At 42.7% G+C, this 21,071-nt stretch overlaps 1 protein-coding gene across 1 annotated transcript in view; it reads right to left on the reverse strand.

Moving 5' to 3' along the window:
* Positions 1–351: 351 nt before the first annotated feature.
* The window catches only part of LRP6 (LDL receptor related protein 6), a 2,645,333-nt gene continuing 2,624,613 nt past the window's right edge, over positions 352–21,071 (reverse strand). The window contains exon 23 of the mRNA XM_044088131.1: positions 352–2,827. Coding sequence (XP_043944066.1) covers positions 2,536–2,827 — 292 coding nt within the window. The 3' untranslated portion in view covers positions 352–2,535. The remainder of the gene's footprint in view (positions 2,828–21,071) is intronic.

A 21,071-nucleotide genomic window follows, 5' to 3' on the forward strand; every position in this document is an offset into this window, starting at 1 on the left:
ATCTAAATAAATCAACTTAAAACAAATGCGCATTAAACATATTACAACATTGTTGGGCAAAGCATTTAGTTAAAATAATTCACATGCAAACTAATTTACATTTTATAACACTGAAAACTTCAAGACAGATTTCCCAATATTTTAAGCCACTGAACATTCCCTTTGTTCAACAGTATGAGCAAGTAATAATTTACTGTTCAGAAAACTATTAACAGAAATCTGAAAAAAAAGTGGGTATTAGAAAGCATTAAAAACAACTGATCTATGAATAGTTCAGGTTTCGGATGGGTTCCAGGTTTACCACACTTAAAATGCTTTACAGAACACATAACATGAATATGTGTATATATATATATATATATATATATATATATATATATATATATAAAACATACTTTTTTATATACACAGTGTTTACGTACTGCAAAGATATGGACAGATTTACAATTAACTAATAATACAAGGTTACTCTTACAGTATATAAATATGATTATCTACATTACTTGCGATAAAAAAATATTTAAACCATTATGACTGGTGATTTTTTCAGGCACAAATGTAGCATGTAGCTTGAAAAGACGTTTAACTAAGCAGCGTGTTAAACTCCAGGAGAACATTACTGGCAATGTTAGAAATGCTGTATGACAAAGGCAGAAAATCCTCATGTAACATGTAGGATAGAAAAGCAAGTCCTATGACTTTACTTGAAAGATTTTTTTTTTGTTACATTTTGCATTCAGTGCTATACTGCTTGATAAAAACTGCACCATACCACCTCTCCAAATGAAAACAATTATAAATTCAGAAAAAAATCTCACATTTTTTTTCCCAAATTCTCTCAGCAATCCTTTTTTAGGCATGCTGTGAGGTAAAAAAAATAAATTACAACTGCATGAGATGCACTTATGGCACTACTGCTACACATTTTTTTTAACTTGCCAAAGCTAAGGACAAAATGTGCTCTTGACAAACCAAGAAACCTAAACTTGTTACAGACACCAACAGCATTAAAAAAGTGCCCTTTGACCTCCATCTGAAGGAAAGATTCCACACATCCTTCTTGTATGCAAATTAAAGGATGCATAATTATGAAAAGTTTATTTAGTTTTGCTGGAGAGGATGCAGTCTTTAGCATGCAAAGCACTGCTGCATGTGGTCTGCCCTCTCGTGCCACAGTTACCCAGAGGATTTTGAAATACTGGCAGGAGTTCTAAGCTTACATTTTGAGATTACTCTGAATCTAGGTTAAAAGTAAACAGACTGGTGCAACTCTCTCTATGACACACGCATGAAGTTAAAACAAAAAAGCATTACTAAATCAAAGGTATGTAATTATCTATGCATAATTACATACTCAAACTGTTTCTAGATCTGACAGAAAAAGTGCTGCTTCACACTTTTCAAAACAAATGTTAAGACTCCATAGCATGCAATCTTTCAGGAAGAAAAAGACTTACATATAGTGGTTCAAAATAAGGCACTCCCATACTCAAAAGTTTACTTCATGGGAACATCACATAGGCTTTCAGACCAACCACAGTCCTTGTCCAACGAAGACATATAACACAATACTTTGAATACAATAAAGGAACAACCCTATGTCACCTGAAATGCAAAGCTCAGGTAATGGAGAAATGTGACACCAAGTACTGAAATTAATTCCTAAGAAAAGTTAAACGAATACTAATAACAGCTCGTAGGCTTTTGTACCATTACGCTACTAAAACAATACAAGCTGTTAATTTTTAAATTGCATTTTTAATTTTCCCCTAACAGAAAACTGTGGCACTTGAGGGAAATTCCAATCATCCTTACCAATCCAATGGGAATGAATGATGCATTCCTACCACCTCTACCAATTCAACAGCAATGGAGCACTACCTAGCAACAAATATGTGATACAAGTCATCATGCTCTTCTAACAAACGGATCCTAGAAACAACAAAAGATTATGTAAATAGAAGGAATACTTCATAACATTACCAGAAAAGGTCATTGACAGAGTGTGACTATTACACGCTACTTTGTGTGTTAAAGAAACTAAACATAATCCTGACAGTTCAGGAGAGGTGTCACGGACACAACCATGAAAGTCTTTTTATTAGCTCTTGAATTAGAAATGGCATAGCTGGTTTCCTTCACATACCTTTACTGCTCTTTAAATAAGAATGATGGTCGCACCCAAATAACTGCAATATATTACTTTTTGGTATCACAGAATCTCAACTTGCTTCAATGAAAAGTTAATTGTTCTCCTTCTGTTATCTTAGGTACTGTTAGTTCCTTCCCTGTTTTAAGGCATTTTTGTATTTCAATTGCAAAAATAAAAACTTTTTGTACAAATTTCTGTTTTATACAAAACTGTATGGTATAAGTAGCAGGTGCTGTTCAGAAAATATAAATATTCTTTCTTCTGTACAAATATTGAGACATCTCACCATTTATTTATACTGTACATACCTGCCTCATCTCTATAGTATTTTTATATAAACAATTCTTATTTACATTTTTGCAGAGGCAATAAGAGGACGTGGCTCAAGAAGAGTCTGTACAAGGTGAAGGTGGGGGAGGATAAAGGTGATGGGAATAGCTGCGTTCTGTGAAAGGAGATGGAGGGCAACTTTCATAATTCTCTTCTGCAGACAAATATTGACTTCGAGGAGTTGGAGGAGGAGGAAAAGGCTCAGAGTCATAGTTCAAGTCACTTGTATAGCCTTTGGCTACTGTTGCTGTGGGTCTTCTGCTTGGTGTGTAGTCACTGTCACAAACATCTGTGCTGCATGGCGTAGTAGGAGGTGCAAAATGCCTGTAACTGTATGGTTTGTAGCTGTAAATGCAAAACAAAACATTAGCATACACGTTTTTCTCAAGTACTTCCAAATTTGGCTTTAAGACTTTAAACTAGTAATTTTAATGCTCCACCTGGAGCATAACAGACTTGAGACTAGTACTGGTCCATAAGTCATGTTCAAAGAGCACAAAAAAGCACTGAAACTTGAGCTCTATAACACTGCACCTCAAAACCACAATCAAGAAGGCCAACCAAAGAAATGCAGCACTGACAAAGGGGAGATATTTCAGAATGTATTTATTAACCAAGTTAAAACACTGATTACAAATTACTATTTTCAGGTTCAGACTGGGTATGATAGATGATACTTGGAGCAAGCATACAAACACTGTATACAACTGCTTGTTACAAAGATTAGCAAAATGGCAATGAAAACTGCTTTGTAACCAATCCTGAAAGAAAGCAGCACTGTTGATGTTTATAATACATACAAAATTCTTGTATGGCAGGCAAGATAGAGAAAGGAATACAACAGGAAACGTATGGGAAACCTAAAAGATTTTGAAGCAAGGAATAGTTAACGAGAAGAAAAAGAAGGTGATATATTAGGCATGGATAAAATGCTACTTAGAGGGGTGATATGGCATCAGGGAAATCAGTCACTAGTTATACAGAAGTAGAGTGGATGTGTGTTTGTATTAACTGCATCAGCTCTGCTGTGATTCTCCTGTTCACTAAGCATTTACACTGTCCATCTTTAAACATGTTTTTTAAGCTCTGGGCAGATGAGGTATATGGCAATGGACTTTGAGCTAGGTGGTAGTGAATCACTGTTCTAGTACCAACACTGAAAGACTGATCAGTAGAGAGAATCTTGCTTTGTGGAGTTTGAAGGCTAAGAGCAGGAGGAGGAAAGAATCTCAAAGTTGTGGAAGACGGATCTTTGTTGAAGTCTTCCTGGAAAACGAACACAATAACCAATAAAAATTGTGTAATGGATACTCAATATAATGTGACAGACATATTCTTAGAAAAGACTTTTAATCTCTTGCTATTAATGTATTCATAACGAAAGGAGACAATACCATGGCTACAGATAGTGAAGCTTTGGGTACTCATAGAAGCAGAAAAGATCACTTCTAGCTCTGAATTCTTGGATTACAGCAGATCCAACCAACTGACAATACTGCACTAACTAGAGGATTTATCATTCCTGGAAGGTTATAAGATAATTTCATCAAACCTAAGAACTTAACCTGGTTATGTGAGTATGTATCATCATTAAACCAGTCTACCTTTGTACCTCCCAGGACAATTATTTCAGATTTAACATTCTTTGACAACTATATTCTGTACACATCTTGAAATTCACTTCTCAGGTTATTTGATGCTATGAATACAGATTTCAGTTTTACTGAGTTTCTTCTGGGTGCATCCTGGCATTCCTGAAACTACAATGTTTCTTACTTGAGGTACTTTACGTACACAAGGCAGAGTTCTGGAAATCAATGAAAGACAGCCAAACCAGTAGCATTTCAAGATTTTTGACACACAAAAGCAAGTACAACCTCATCCAACCAGGATTCTGAGATGATCAAGCTGCCAGGAATATGCAAAGGAAGACAGTGAGAGAAAGGCATTTGTACAGTTTTGTTACACACACCTTCCATAAAAATAAATTATTTTAATCCAAGAAGTAATGATTCAAACAGCAACTTGTACAAAGGAGCAGGAGGTTTTTTTTTCCAATATCTTATCTGAGGGGGAAAAAAAAAACTTTTGATGACAAAAATTAAGACATGTTTACAGTTTGGAACAAATTAAAAAAGACGTACAATCCAACTATTTGCAATTAAGTTACACATTTATCTACATAAAAGATTGCTTTAGTTGAGTAAATTAGTTAAGAATAGTGAGAAAAAAGAAAATCGAAAAAAAAAGTGCAGAGAGGGAAATAAGTTAGTAGAAGGAAAATTAGTATCTATATATAGCTTCATGAAATAGTGAATGAATGACAATACTTATAAATATGGGACTACCAGCTCTCAAAAGAAAATGGAAAAGAAATAAGGATGAGAGTCCAGTAGCCCAGGGAGAATAATCCTAGCCAAGCCTGTTTTGGACCTGGACAAAACATCCAGTTTGTGGTTTTGGTAAGTGTGTGAACAGATGACCAAGTAACTACATCTAGTATACTTCCAGAGTACACCCTTTTACAAAAAAACATAAAAATAGCCACAGCCCTGCTAGACTGGGCCCCTACTTTACAGTGGAAGTACCTTATTATGATACAGAAAATAAGTAATAGCATAAAGCAAATATTTAGAAACTGTTTTGAAACTGGTAGTCACATTTTCCTAACCTTCACAAGAAACAAACAGTTAGTTGATCAGAAGCCTTGAAGGTTTTTTTGTTGTCAGTGCATTAAGAACTGCCTGTGGACATTGAGTGCATAAAATTCTCTCTCCCTCATTTTTAGAATCTGGGAAGAAAACATGGAGATGAACTGCCTGTCTCAATATAAACCGTGAAACAACCTTAAACATAACGGAAGAATTTTCTTTCAAAGTCAACCCAACCCATCCTTGGGGAAAAATAAGAGAGCAATGACTCATAAGATTTTGTAACAGATACTTATCCCGAAGAAGTCAGATCAATGAATAACACTTTCTGAGATACGAAATTCAAAATCAGTCTCACAAGAAAGTTCAAAAGGAAACTGCAAGTTTTCCAGTACAATATGAAGATTCCTTGAATGATCCACCTGTCTTCTAGGTGCTCAGATGTATAAAACCCCTCCTGAAGTGTTTTCACTTGAGGTAGGATAGAAAGGAGGGAATCCAATGGGAGACTAGCAAAGATGGCTGAAAGGTGAATATTGACACAATAGTAAAAAAAAAAAAAAGGACAGAGATAACAGCTCACACAAATATTGTACTGCCGAAAGAAAAAAGGATCCTGGTTCAAAATTTACTCAAATTCATCATCCTGGCAGTCAGCTGAAGGCTGGAGTGTGCCAAACATCCCCTGTCTTGCATAAAACTGTTCTGAGAGGAAACTTGTGGTAGTTGCCCTTGGCCATTTAAAAAAAAAAAAAAAAGGGAGAATCACTGTTGCCTGGGCCAAATGGGAGTCAACTCTATTATCTTTGGGGAATCCTAAATCTTTAGAAGAAACCTGGATATTAGAGGACAGGGTAGAAAAGCATACAGGAGCATTCTCGTCCATAGGAATAAAAAGGCATCTTTCTTCCACACCTGTGTGCAAGGAGTCTTGGAGCAAAAGATCCTTAATTGTCCGTTGTGGCTGGAGGCAAACAGATCTACTTGAGGAGTTCTTCACAGACAGATCAATTCTTGAAAGATCCACAGGTGCAGCTTCCATTTACGAGGGTCTATCCTGTTCCTGCTCACCTTGACTGCAATGATGCTTTGCTCTGATGGAATGTAATCTGTAAGAAGAAAGCAAATGGAAGAAATCACCCATTCTCACACTCTCATGGCCTCTCTGCACAGTGGATAAGAATTTGTTTCCCCCCAATTGTTGATGTAACAGACCACTGACGTTTGTATGAACTGCAATCATCCCTACAGGAAGGCAATCCTGAAATGCTTGCAACGTCAGAAGGAGTGCTCTCATCTCTAGGATATTTATGTGCAACTTGGTCTCTGTAGGGGACCATATGCCTTGGACCGTTCCACCCTGAAAATGCCACCCACCCTAGCAAGGAAGCATCCGTGGTCACTGTGATCCTGAGAGGGGAAAGAGAAAAGGGTCTGCCTTGGAAGAGATCCTCTGAACAAAGCCACCACTGTTGATGTTATGTCTGCAAATGGGTGTCAGCAGGACTGTCAGACACTAGATAATAAAGAATGGATCATTGGACTGCTAGCATTCACTGAACTATTTGCATGTAATATCTCACCAGCATTACAAGGACGGCCGGCCGCTGATATGGACCCAAGGTCCTTAAGAATGAGATGCGTCTGTGGTGACAGAGCCTCTAGAATGGCCCTGACCTGCTGCCTGATCACCTCCACTCTGAGGTGGGCAAAGCTGCAGTTTCTGTCACTGTGTTGAGTTGGGTCCCCATGAATACCAGGCTTTGCACAGGGGTCAGTTTCAACTTGGCTACATTGACCATAATGCCTAACTTGTTTAAGGTCTGCATAAAGTACTGTGCTGCTAATGTCAGCGGATGCCTTGTGGCTTCCATGAGGAGCCAAGAGTCCAGATATAGAAAGACCTGGAATCCCTGCAGTCTCAGGTGAACCACTACTACTGCCAAGCATTTGTCAAACCCCGGAGGGGGGTCTGTGGTGAGTCCAAGGGGCAGGGCTCTGAACTGAAAATGACTGGCCCCCAGCTGGAAGCACAGATGCCTTCTGCAGCGTCTATCCTGATGTGACAGTAGGCATCCTTTAGGTCTATGAAGCACATCCACTCGTCCTTCTGAAACAGAGGCAAGATGGACTGAACAGTGATCATCCAGAACTTAGACTTCTTGACAAACAGATTCAACTTTCTGAGGTTCGAAATCAGATGCAGGTCCCAAGTCTTTTTTGGCACCAAAAAGAAGCGAGAATAAGTTCTGGACCCTCTTTCTCCTGCTGGGAGTTGCTGGACAGCTCTTTTTTCTAGAAGTTTTAGAACTTCTCTCTGGGCCAGTTCTCTCTGACTGGGGGGCACATCAGGGAGAACTCTCTTAGGACTTGGAAGAGGTTGGGAAAAGGAAATGTAATAACCCCTGAATATGATACTGAGCACCTACTGATCATTTGTTAATGCTGTCCAGGTGTTGGAGTACAATGAGAACCGACCCCAGACTGCATCCAGGGCAGAACATCGGGCAATGCCTCAGGGGTGCTGAAAGGGCTTCTCAGAGAAAGGTTCCCTGAAACCCTGATTCTGACGACCCCGTCTGCCCCTAGGGTGATTTCTGCCATTCAACCCTCTTCCCCTGCCTCTGGAAGAGGAATCCTCTGGAGCATCTTGGACGGAACTCTGCGACTTCTGGAACCAAAGTTTCTAACCTCTCCACTGGTTCTTGGAAAAAGACCTTGGGGGGGGGGGGCAGAAAACTTGATCCCCACCACTGACAGTGTCTTCCCTTCCTGCTCACTGGGGGGTCAAAATCTCCTTGACTGATGTTCTAAAAAGTGAGGAGCCATCAAAGGGGGCACTGGTGAAGGATGCCTTGAAGGGTTTCATGAACCTGCACAACCGCATCCACATGACACCTCAAGCCAACACCTGCACTGGCAACTCTAGAGGTGCCCTCCACAGCAACAGAGATCAATCACGAGGAACTGGCAATAGATGATAGAGTGGTGAGCTTTGGAGATACCCGTTGATGTCCTCTGCAGGCATGAACTCCGAAAAAATTTTGGTTAGTTCAGTAACCAGATCTCTTTGGAGACGGGTAAAATGAGCCACATAAAGACCAAATGTGGCTGAGGTGTAGATGCACTTCCCATGTCTGTCGATCGCCCTAGGCTTCCTGTTGAGGGAATGGACAGTAGAGCTCTCTTCAGCCACCTCCTTTTTGTGGCTGCAGAGACCACAATGGCATCAAATGGAACACCTTTGCTCCTATGCATCCTGTCTGTAGGACTCAAAAACTTGTCAGCTTTCTTAGGGACTGGTTCCACGGTGTTAGGTTCTTTCCATGCCCTGCGTGCAACAAGACTGATGAGCTCATCCGCAAGGGTGGAACCAAGTAGTAGATGGGCCCATCCTGAATGCCTTCAGGAACACACATTCCTCTGAAGACGGGGGTTTGGAAGACCATCCACCCATCTGTTTTAACAGCTCTAGAATGTCTCCAAAGGAGACATAGTCATGCAGAGACCTGAGGGACCCATCCCCTTTATCAAAATTTGTGTTCTCCGTGAGGGACTCCATGGGTGAGTCCAAGTACCTCCTCTTGCACTGTCTCATCTATGACACCTCCTCTGTGTGGGGCTAAAGGCAGGACTTGGAAGAGAGAGGAACCCCCTAGAGTTTGGATGCTGCCTGAAAGTTATCTTGGGAGGGCTGACCCTGGACAGAATAGGTGGGTTCTAGGTTCAGAATAGTGACGGGTTGGGACATACCCAGTAGAGGGGAGGACGATGCTCCAGACTTGGAGAAAGTTCGCTCTACCACCCGAAAAGCCGAAGGATTCGAGAAAACTCCCAACCCATCCCTGGTAGCCAAAGCCACCTGGGATGAAGGAGCATAGCTAACCCTGGGTCCCAGCCCTCCAGACAGCACCGGCCCCGAGCTGTCAAGGGCAGAGGCTCCTAAAGGAAGGGACAGATGTGAAACACCCAGACCTGATCCCCTTCCCTAGAGACCCGGGGTCGACCTCTCTGAGCCAAGACTTTCTCTGATCCAATGGCAACAGGACTGAGCTGGTCAGGGACCCTGACAGTCAAGAAAGCATGCATTCCCAGACCCATCAACACCTCCCACGGGTGAACCAGGTCCTGGAGTTTCGAAACTGTTTGAATCCGAAGAGGAAAAGGCAACTTTGGGTCCGGGGGTCTCGCCGAGCCTGAGCAGGCTGGAGATGCCAAGAGACCCATCTCTACCTGGGCCCTAAGAAAGCTCATAATCCTGTCCATATCCGTGGGCAAAAGGCTCCTGGAGGACCTAGAGGAGGCCAAAGAATGGTTGGATTTAGCAGGGGAAGCCAGCCTGGATCCTGAAGCCACCCTGTGATGCCACCGATCTGAAGATCGGCTCCAATGTCTGAGAGCAGAGTGCTTTGGATCCTTGGTGGATCCTGAAGGAGAGCCCTCAAGAAGTAATGCTTGATCTGACAAACACGTCTGATCCGACATTTGTTGAACTTCCTTTCTCGGATCAGAGGGCGACTGAACTGCAATAGGATTCAAGGGCCTCCAATCTAGTGGGACCTTGGCACCTATGGATGGATCCTGAGACACAGAATCCAAGACGACCAAAGACAGTTTCAGATCTGGAGATCTCTGATCTGAACGCCTAGTGCATTTTTCAGGCACAGGATATGAAACACCCAGGGTTACAGAAGGGGCTTTCCTCTTGGACTCCTTAAGGTCAGCAGAGGACTGGGACCTAGACACAAACGGAGCCCCTTGAGTCATGCCCTTCAGCCACAACTTGTTCCTTTGGTCCACCAGCGCTTGAGGATTGAACACCAAACATACAGAGCAATCAGCCTCGAGGTAGTTGGTGCCCAAACACCACACACACTTCTTGTCAGCATCAGAATTTGACATCTTATTCCCACAAGAAGAGCACCTATTAAAATCTGTATGTTTGTCTTTCTCAGACATACCCAACACCCACACACAAAAACACTCAAACACAGCAAAAAATCTCAGTCAAGAGAACTGTAACAAAGAGGACGATGACTAACACCACTACGTCTAGGAATAGCCTACGCCTGACAGAAATCAAAAAAGGAGCCAAGTGCTGACTAAGGAGGGAAGGGGGATTACCACAATGCCCCAACACTAGCGACAGCTAGAAACGGGAGGAGAGGATAATTGAAAGGAAAACTATTAACAAAGAAACAAATCACTTATCTGAAAAAGTTTTTGTGAAAAAACAATGAAAACAACTCTGAGCCAGGAATCACATCCATGCGTAAAGGCGGCAAACGAGATCTGAGGGTTAGAGTGCAGAAGGGGATTGTGGGAGAGGGAGGAGCTCGAGCCTTAGAATATATATATCTGTGATGCACTGGATGGGATCTAACATCAGACCAAAGACCCAGTCGTGAGGAATGATTAAATGGATAACATCAGATCAGAAAATGTAATACAGAAAGAAAAACAAAAAAATCATCTAAAATTTTTGAGCAATGGAACATGACAAGTATCTTTTATGAGGTAAGTTGAGACTTGCAACAAAACTGAGATGTGGAATGAGATGCAACAGAGACTGAACAGAGAGCATATTGCACTTTGGGATTTTGAAAAGAAAGGTCTAGGTCAGTTTTTCAGCCCCCTTATTTCTATGGCATCTTAAAGATTCTTGAATAAAATCCTTTTCCTTTCTGATCTTGGGAAACAGTTTCTACAACTCCCTGAAACAGCATCTGATTTAGAATAGGAAGTTTGATAGAAAGGATGAAGAATCCCAGTGCCAGTTGTAACCTTTTTGAATATTTCACAAAACCCTCATGTCTGAAATTACATAGTGACACACAGGAAAGGGAAGATCCAGACTTTGGGGAAGCTTTACAGGACTGCTAGGGTAGGGATGAAGAAATACAACAAGGGGCAAAGAGTCACTGTTTTCTTTGCCTGACCCTATTTTGGGAGGACCATCTTTCTTTTTTGAACCCAACATTTTTTTTTTAATTTTGTTTACTTGTGCTTTGCTTTTTGATTCCTGAAAAAGGAACTTGAACTGGAAGAAAGGATGCTATTATATTTTAGCAAGGAAGGTTGAAAAATATGGGTTACCCTCTGAATTAACTTTTCCCATTCATCAAACATTTTAAGAACCAAAGCTTACCTATTCACTCAGGGGAGCATCCAGGATCTTAGCTTTGGCATCCTCTGGTAAAGTCTGAGAATGTAGCCAGGCAAATCTTCTCAACTCTGACTCAATGGCAGCTGCTTTAGAAAAAGCATCATAAGCACATTTTAAGAATGAGAGCCTGACAATTTGCAAGTCTGATGGCTATGGTGGAAGTAGTGTAAACTTTCTTTAAAAACCTATTAAAAAGCTTTTCCCAGCTTGTCAAAAGGAATAGGGCTAGCTGCCATAAGAAACTTGGCACAAGTTGATTCTGATGGAGGAATAACAGCAGAATCTGACCTAGGATTAGGAAAAAATGAATTTGTGGGATGGGCACCTTACATCATTTACTAGACTTTCTAGGAATAGGTGGCTTAATATCAGGCAAATTGCTGACTGCAAAAAAAGTCATCTAAGGCTGGCAAACACAGGAGGAACTGCTGCAGGTTAAGGAAAAAAATTATAGCACCTTTGCTCATAGGTCCATAGATTACTATTAGGCTAACTATCCTTGTGGGCCATTTTAAGCCTAGCCAGTTATCCCATGTGAGAATCAAACTCTGTACCTTGGGTCTATAAGGCAAACACCTTAAATGTTATGCCATCTTCCCAACCGGTATTTCCTTTTCTTCCCAATGAAATCAATCCTTCATTCTGGCAACAGTATTGGAAAAAGAACTCCTCAGGAGGGGAAGCTGACATGGCATGGGAACTTGAGAAACACAGTCAAAGTCAAAATCCTGTCCCTTAGCCTGGGGATCAGAATTTGAGAGAGGAAAACATTTTCCTTTTTAAACAGAAATTTCAGAATTAAAGGCGAAAAGGCTTTAAATAAATCTTTAGCCCAGCCCAATCTCCTTATCTGCTTTAAGAGAAGATAAACCTCTAACTTTGTTTCCTTTCTATGGAGACCCCCCCCCCCCAAAGTCCCCTCCCAGAAAAGAAGCTCCTCATTTCAGCACTGGAGGGGGCATCACCTAGTCCCTTCTCCGATGCCAGCAACTGTGGTTCTCTCTTAGCCAACAAGAGCAGATGAACAACCAGATGTATCTGCCTACCAAATCCTTAGCTCTTTCCCAGGAAGAAGCACCAGAGGGCCTGAGACAAAGAAATGAGCAGATGGCTACAGCAGAACTACCCAATAGCAGCTGAGTCAAAGAGAAAACCAAAGCCAATACAAAGTCTATCAGATTACTTTTCTCTTCTTGTGGCTTGGGGAGGGAACCTTCGAGTTACTGGGACCCAGGTCCATGTTCTCCATGTTCTCCCCAAAAAAGGTTATCTGACAAATGGTTGTCCTATCTCCTTACAAAAAAGTTTAAATTCTGAGGTAACATAGGTTCAGAGAAGGTTACTAGGGTAGCAGCCCTAGAGCCTTTACAAGCCTAGCCATGCTAACTCTGAGTTGCTTCAATTGTCCTTGGTTAAATGGATGTAATTTGCAAAGTGGGTCTATGATAAACACAGACTACCACTGTCCATGACGGACATGGGTGCCACCCCAGGGGAAAATCTGCTGTCTCCCATCCATCTGTCCAGAATACAGCCTGTAGTGACAACCACTAAACACACTAGTCCCAGTCCCCAACAACACTTTTTGGCACAACAGTAACCACTTTCCTCAAAAAACACACACATATATTACAGGGGAATCTTCACAGGGACCCAGGACCATCTTGTTCAGACAAAAAAAAGAGTCTGATGAGCTGCTGCACAAGCCTTGAAGACTTGGTCTGACCTCCTAACAAAAAAGTTAAGTTCTGAGCTAAACTGTTTAGTGAAAACCACCAAACACACCAGACCCAGTCTCAAACACCACTTTTTAGACAGAAAGTAACATTTTTTCTTACAAAAAGTTAAATCAGGATTCAACTTCGGGGCCCATTACTATCTGTCTACTGAAAAAGGTGACTGATAAGGGGATAGTGGAGTGGAGAGTTGTTGGAATAACCTGACTGTAAAAAAAAAAATTAGTTGAGGTAAAGAGTATTAATGACCGCTCCCAAAAACCACAAGGTCTAGCCCCTGGGCTACAAGTTTTGACAAAAAGGTAAAAAAAGAAATTAAGTACTCACCACAATGTTCCATCTGAACTGTTGTTCTTTATTTGTCTTCATCCTGTGATTTAGGCACTGACATCGGTGCTGAGCTGGCCATATCCAAGCTACGGTGCTGAAACTGAGCTCCTCCCCTACCCATAATGCCCCTCTCTCCCTCACTACCTCAGATCAAGTTTGCCACGACAGATATGTTCCTGACTTAAAAACACATTTAACAGCCAATAACCCCTTGAAGAGGAGGGCACAGAGAAAGAGAACAGAATGCCTCCTCAGCCAGGCCAAGTGCTCATGGTACCGGGGAAGGAAGGAGGGAAGTTTGAAGACAAATGAACAATTCAGATGGAACGTTATGGTGAGTACATAACTTTTTATCTGACATTGTTGTCTTTATTTGATCTTTGACATGTGGGACAAACTCCCCAGCTACTTGAGCCCTGGGTGGCCCTAAGGAAGTATGTTTCGGAGCATGGCGTTACCAAAGGAAGCTCTGTTCCTAGACGAAATATCCAATTTGTAATGGGATATGAAGGTGTGAGACCCAGCCCATGTAGTTGTAGTGCATACCTCATCAACTGGTACCCGAGAAGAAAAAGGCTGATGAAGTAGACACAGCCCTGGTAGAATGTGCCTTCACTGCAGAAGAAAGAGAAAAAAACACTTACAAATAAACGTAATATATTTCACAATCCAGTTGGCGATGGCTACCCTGGAAACAGGCAATCCCAATCTGGACTCAGAATATGATATAAACAGCTGATTGGACTTTCTGAAAGATTTGGTTCTATCTAGACAGAAATGGAGCTGCCTATGTACATCAAGCATGTGTAACTGACATTCCCATTTGTTTTTAAACTCTGGAAAGAGCACAGGAAGATGAATGACCTGATTAATATTCTTCTCTGAAGTGACCTTAGGCTGAATCCTTCCTTCATGCCCAAGAGAAACATGATCTTTGTGAAATATAAGGTACGGACATTGAAGGCAAAGCACTTGTAATTCAGAAAGCCACTTAGACGAAGTAAGAGCTACCAACAAAGCCGTTTTCCATGACAGAAACTGTAGATCTACTTTTGCAGAGGGCTCAAAGGGAGACAGTAAAAGCCCTTGTAGTACAAAGGCTAAGTCCAAAGGAGGGGTCGGGTCCTTAACTGGAGGCCGTAAAAGAAATGTTCCCTTTAAAAAAGCCTTTCACAATCTAGAAGTGGCCAAAGAAGAATCCTAGACTCCGACATAATAATGAGATATGGCAGCTAGTTGGATTTAAACTGTAGAGAAACTGGCACCTTGGTTGAAGATACAAGCCAGAAAGTCTAAAATCAAAGGAAGGCAGTAAAAGGATCCTGTGAATTGTGGGACATCCAAATGGAAAACCTCTTCCATTTGCTAGCATAAATCTTGTTACATGACTTGTGAGTGGAAATCAATATATGCTTCACAGGAGATGAAAGCCCGGGAACTCTAGCCATCACTGGAACTGCAGAACCCAAGCTGTGAGCTTTAGGCTTTCCAGATCCGAATGATAATTGCCCTCAGGAATGGAAATCAGATCCGGAAACCAAGGAGGACTGACACTCAGACCAAAGGGGAGGAAACTGAACTGACAAGGCCAGAAAGAGGCAATGAGGATTACGCGTCATCTCGACCTCTGTGCCTTCTGAGGGAATTTTGACATAACAGAAAGGGGAGGGTAAGCATACAGCAGACCGAGGGGCCAAGCATGAACTAGACAGTCTCTGGGAATCCCTCCTCTGGGGGAATCGGGGCGAAAAACTCACTGCACTTGGCGTTGGAAGGTGAGGCGAAGATTGCAGCATGGTTCACCACTGACTGCTTCAGAGACCACTCGTGAGGAGACAAAATGGTCCTGCTGAGTTTGTCCACTAGAATATTGGAAGTCTTCGGAATGTGCATTGCAAGAAGAAGGCAGCCTGAGGAAATCGCCCATTCCCACAATCTCATGATCTCTCAACAGAGGGGATAAGATCTGGTTCCTCCCTGTTTGTTGATATACCAGATCACTGCCGTGTTGTCTTGTCTGTATCGCAATCATTTCTCGGGGGAGAAATGAATGCAGTGCCTGCAACGCCAGAAGCACTGCCCTCATCTCCAGAATGCTGATGTGTAAGTTGGTCTCTAACACTGACCATGTTCCTTGAACAGTCTGTCCCAGCCAATGCCCCCCCCCCCCCAACACGAGCCGGGAGGCGTCCATGGTGACTGTGGCCATATTAGCGAGAGCCACGAAAGAGTGAACTTCTGCCAATTTCTGAGGGTTTTCCACCTCAGTGGGGAGGACTTGCTGGTACTGGACAGCAGAATGGGATGAGGCAGGGACTTGTCCAGAATCGACCATTGTACTGCTAGAGTCCACTGGAGAACCCGTATGTGTAATCTTGCCAAAGGTAAAATAACAATGGTTGCTGCCATAGATCCCAGAGCTTGGAGAGGCGTTTCTAGAAGGACAAGCACATGAAACTGAAGAGACTGAATTCTGTCGCTGGTGAGAAAGACCTTGCACAGAGAAGTGTTCAACAGCACTTTGATAAATCCGAGGGAATGAAGAGGTTTCAGTTTCGATTTGGGAAAGTTTAACATGATGCCCAAGGTCGAGGCTGACTGAAGAAACTGGTCCCTGGCCTGAAGAAGATGACACTTGGTGGGTGCAGCTAGAAGTCAGTTGTCCAGGAAGGGGAAGACCTGTATCCCCTGTATCCTGAGATGCGCTGTGAGTACTGCTATCAATTTAGTGAACACCTTGGCGACAAACTTGTTCAAGCGGGTGAGATCCAAGGTTGGTCTGGGGTCCCCCGTCTTTTTGGGCACCAAAAAGAACCTTAAGTAGACGCCTGATCTGGATAGCTTTGCAGGGACAGGCTGGATGACTTGCTTGTTGCAGCTTGGAAATTTCGACTTCAGCTACCTCCCTATGAGCAAGTGGAACATCCAGGAGAATCGTTCAGAACTTTGGTGGATGAAGAAAGGGTATCAAATAGCCCCTGGATATTATTCTCAGCACCCACTGATCCGACGTGATGGCTTCCCTGGCTGATGGGTGCAGAGAAAAGTGACCCCCGACTGCCTCCTGGGTGGGGCAGCTGGGCAACACTTCAGGGGTGCAGGAAAAGCCTATCAGGGCGAGAGTCCAGAGACACTTGTCCCCTCAAAGCCCTTCTGCCCCTAGGGCAGCGCCTAAACGAATCATTCCCTGATCTGCCTCTAGGGGAAGAGTCTGCCGGTGCATCTTGATGGAAAGCCCTGGACTTCCAGAAACACAGCTTCTTACTACCTCCTCTATGATACCTGGAGTAGGAATGCTGAGTAGAAAAGCAGAGTATGATGGCAGACAGGGTCTTACTGTCCTTGTAGCACTGGACTAAAGTAACTTTCACAGATGGACCGAACAGAGTAGAGCCATCAAAGGGAGCATTTGTTAAGGACGCCTTGAAGGGCTCAGAGAAATCGCAAAGCCGCATCCAGGCATGAAACCTAGTAGTGGATGCCTGAACCTGCTGCTCTAGATGCACCTTCTATGGCAAAGGATAGGAGCCTCATAGAGATATTAGAAATGGCTTTTAGGCAGACCATCCACACTTCTGACGCAGAATTTCCATTATTCTCCAAAGGAGACATCACCAGGTGGAGATCTGGGGGAGCCCTAACCTTCCTCCCAGTCGGTGTCTTCAGTGACAAACTCAGGGGTGGAGTCAATGTGCTTCTTCTTGCACACATGCTTCCGGTGGACCTCCTCGGGGGGAAATTCCAGGGAGGAGATGGAAGCCTGGGGCTCCACAGGGAGAGTAACCTAGAAGGTAGGAGCAGGCTGACCTTGAACTGGAGGACTGGAGACATTGGGTCCAGAGTCCAACTGGAGCAGAAAAAGATCCAGAGGGGGAGGCATAGAGGATCTTGACATTGGGGTCGAGAGAATCTTCTCCAATACATTGAATGCTGATGGTGAACTGGAGATCAGTGCCACATGCACTTGTGCAGAGGCACTTGACGCTGGCAGAGCCTAAACCCCCAACCCCATCTGTGCTGAGCTGCTCAGCTCCGAGGGGAAGTGAAGGCACTGAAACCCTCGATGCAGATGCCAAACCCTCGGAACTGACACCGAGCAGACTACGACTCAGAGACCTCCAGCACTGAAGTGAAAGGGTGCTGAGGAACTCAAGGCCATGGTTGGTGTCGAAGATACCAAAAACGTCGACGGCAACTCCAACATATAAAGTCCCTGAAGTCCTGGGGCTCAGGAAAGGAGGGCACCCAGTAATGGAAAGGCAAGGACCCACCGCTTCTGGTGGGGTGGGGGTGAGTAGGACCCCCAGCTGGATCTGAGCCCACAGGAACTGACTCATCAGGTGGTCAACTTCTCTCTCGGACAAACTACGGGATGACCTGGCAGAGGAAGCCAAAGATTCAGGCCTGGAGTGATGCTCGGGCGAGGCGGACTCCAGGGGCTCTGGAGAGTACCTAGGCTGAGAGAAGGATAACCTAGGCCTAACCTTGGGAGAAGGTTCGTCAGCACTGGGGGAAGAGTCCACCAGTCTCCATTTCTCCAGGGGCCTGTCCTTGCCTCTTGACTTCTCCCTCTCTTTCTCTCTCTCTGCTTTCCAGTCCTCATCCCTTTTACTATCATGCGACTTAATAGGAGTTTGAGTCCCTGCACCCAAACCAGAAGAACTATATAACAGACCCTTTAAAATCAACTAATTGTGCCTATCCACAAGGGTACAGACACAGAATCCCACACAAACAGAACACTCAGTGTCCAGGTGAGGAATGCCTAAACATACTACACACTGCGTGTGGCCATCTGAGGATGGGAGTTTATGTCCACACCCAGTACATTTTAAATCCCGCACCCTTATCAAACTTATCTGATTTATCAGCCATGACAGGAAAGACTGGAAAAGGAACCTGACCTGAAGAGAAATCATAGATATAATTTTTTTTTAATCGAAAATGTGAAGGACAGGGAAAGAATAGAAACTAGAAAAAAAGAAAAACAGTAACTGATGTACGAAGATTTCCCCAAAAATCTCAGAAAAACTCTCAACGAAGACAGTGCTCAGATGACTCGCTTGTAGCTGGAATGGCGGCAAACGAGATCTGAGGGGAAAAAGGGGCATTATGGGTAGGGGAGGAGCCCAGTTTCAGCACCATAGCTTGCATACGGCCGGCTCGGTACCGATGTCAGTGCCTAACCCATAGGTTGAAGATCAAATGAAAACGTCAGATCTTTTTTTTTTTTTTAAAACAAAAATGAAAAATTTGAAAGGCACTTCCTGGAAGGTGCCCTAAAGCTTTGGAAGCTGGCCCGAGTGGCCCGATCCTCAGTAGGATACATTCCATACAACTGAGGCTAATATAACAGTGATAATAATGAGTATTCTAACATTCCATTCTTTGCACAACACTCGCACAATCAGATTTATAATTATATCCATTTTGGGTATATGGCACACATTTTGCACAGCTAAGCTGGTTTCCTATTTACTCAAGTCATTTTATGGTCTCCTATTCTCCACTGATCATGATGACTGGGAAACTAAACTGTGAACTCAGGATATTTTTCCTTTATCCTTAACAAAACGTATTACAGTAAAAAGTCATTAGCCAAGGACATCTGTGGCAGCTATTCAGTTTGCTGCAGTAGTAGTCATACTAAAAGTTAAAAAGAAAACAGGAGGGCGCTTTTGTGGGTGTCCTCAAGACATCTGGTAGTTTAGTACACAGGATTAAAGCCAAGTACTACTATGACGAGCTCTGTCCAGCGGGTTGCCTCCATTAGTCTCCATTTGCCCTTCTGGGTCAACTCTAAATATAAATACTTGGGTCCAAAGGGTTTACATGGTTAATACATAAATAATCCAAATAAGAGAAGTCTTGTATTGAAACAAACACTTTTTGGGGAACAAAAATACTTCTGCTTTCGGCTTTTTCCCCGTTAGAGGTTAACACAGCAGGACAACGGTCATCAGAACGATTGGCAGTGCAGTTTTTAAGGTGTCAAGTTGCCAGCCCAGCACCCAACCTTCCACAGAAGGCACACACACACAGGGCCAATTTAGCAAGGCCAATCCACCTGCAGCATGTCTCTGAAACATCTTCATAAAAAACTTAACTGGGGGGGAAAAACTCCTGTACAATTTCCCTATTCTCTAACCCATACATACTTCAAGGACCGAAAACTTCATCATTAATTATAAACCTTTCTCTAGTTAATTAAATACAGACTTAAAGCGAAGGAAAATATTAAAATTATTTCTTTGCGCTACTTTAATGTTTCACTATATTCTTTTTTAATTCATAAAACAAGACACTCTGGAAAAAAATAAGCCCTTCAAAGTTTGCTGAACCTCTGTCGCTCCCATGCTCCTCTTCCCCAGTCAGTAGCCCTCCAACAATAGAGTTCCTCACTCTGGCTTCATACTGAAAGTAGAGTAACACTATTTGGACATTTGTGCCTTCTCAGTTCACTAACTATCCTACTCTCCACCACCGTTCCCTCAGTCTTTAGCGTTTATTTCCCTTAATTATGCGATCCAAATAGATTTCCAGTTTCTTATACCCACTTTTGCTATTAGTAATATTAAGCTCAAAATATTTTTCTTCTGCCTTTCCTGTCTTTCTGTTGGTCAATAACCCAACACTATCACTTCTGGTGTGACTACAGTGCCATGGGGAAAAATACTATTAAACTGGCAAGTCATGATATATTTACCAAAACCTTAGCATTTAGGTCCATCATACTCCATCACCAACAACGAACATCCACACCTGTGAACATACGTAGCAACATTTCCAGGGCATAAAAATACTCATGCAAACATTTTCATGTGAAAATTTCTAAACTGGAATTCTGTGGCATACCTAGGCATCATATAGACCTGCAGCGACATCTTTACATTTATGCTGAGTCGCAGGGACCAGTCTCAATCTTTCACACTGCCATTTCCTTAAGATCCTATACGCATTTACTAACTTCTGACAAAATGGACAATCTCACCTAGTTTTCACCAAAAATCCCCAAACAAACATCTCTCCTCCATGGTCAAAATAAGTCCATTTATGCTATATAAAATCTTATTACCCAAGCCCATGTCAACTTGTCTACATGTCTCAAGTTAAATTTCATCTTATTTTCAGAGCACAGTACTTCCTTTGGTTACAATACATTGTCCTCAAATTTAGGTTCACAGTCAAGTCCTTTCAATTTAATCTTTTTCAGTCTCCAGTAATTTGCTGACCCATCTCTGTGAAACCCCTCCTAAGAAATCCACTTAGAACTAACAAATTTCTCCAGTCTCATATCTTCAGTTAAGTACACGCTGACAAATACAAAGAATACAGTTCAGCTGCGGAAGCTGCACTTACCATAACAGTAAATGTTCCATTAAAAAACTGCTTTAGCTATATGGGTTACATCCTGTCAAGGATTCAATGGCTAGCCAGCTTTCAACCACCCCCACCCCCCAAACACATACCCAGGCTGCTGAATATCGAACTTTGGCGTGGAGAAAACAGCAGACTGGCACCAAAATACTTCAGGATTTTCTCAGCTACAGAAAAAAATGAGGCTACTGTCCTTAAAAAAGTAGATCATGTAAGTTGTACACTAGAAAGAGCATTACATACAAAGGGGATGGAGGGAGGGCACAGCTAGTGTTAGCTTACCTTTTTCAAATATCTCTCGTTAAACTGGTACAAAGTCCTCTAGAAAT

The sequence above is a fragment of the Protopterus annectens genome, chromosome 11.part0 (assembly GCF_019279795.1).
Source record: "Protopterus annectens isolate FY-2018-M chromosome 11.part0, PAN1.0, whole genome shotgun sequence".
NCBI classification, from domain to species: domain Eukaryota; kingdom Metazoa; phylum Chordata; order Ceratodontiformes; family Protopteridae; genus Protopterus; species Protopterus annectens.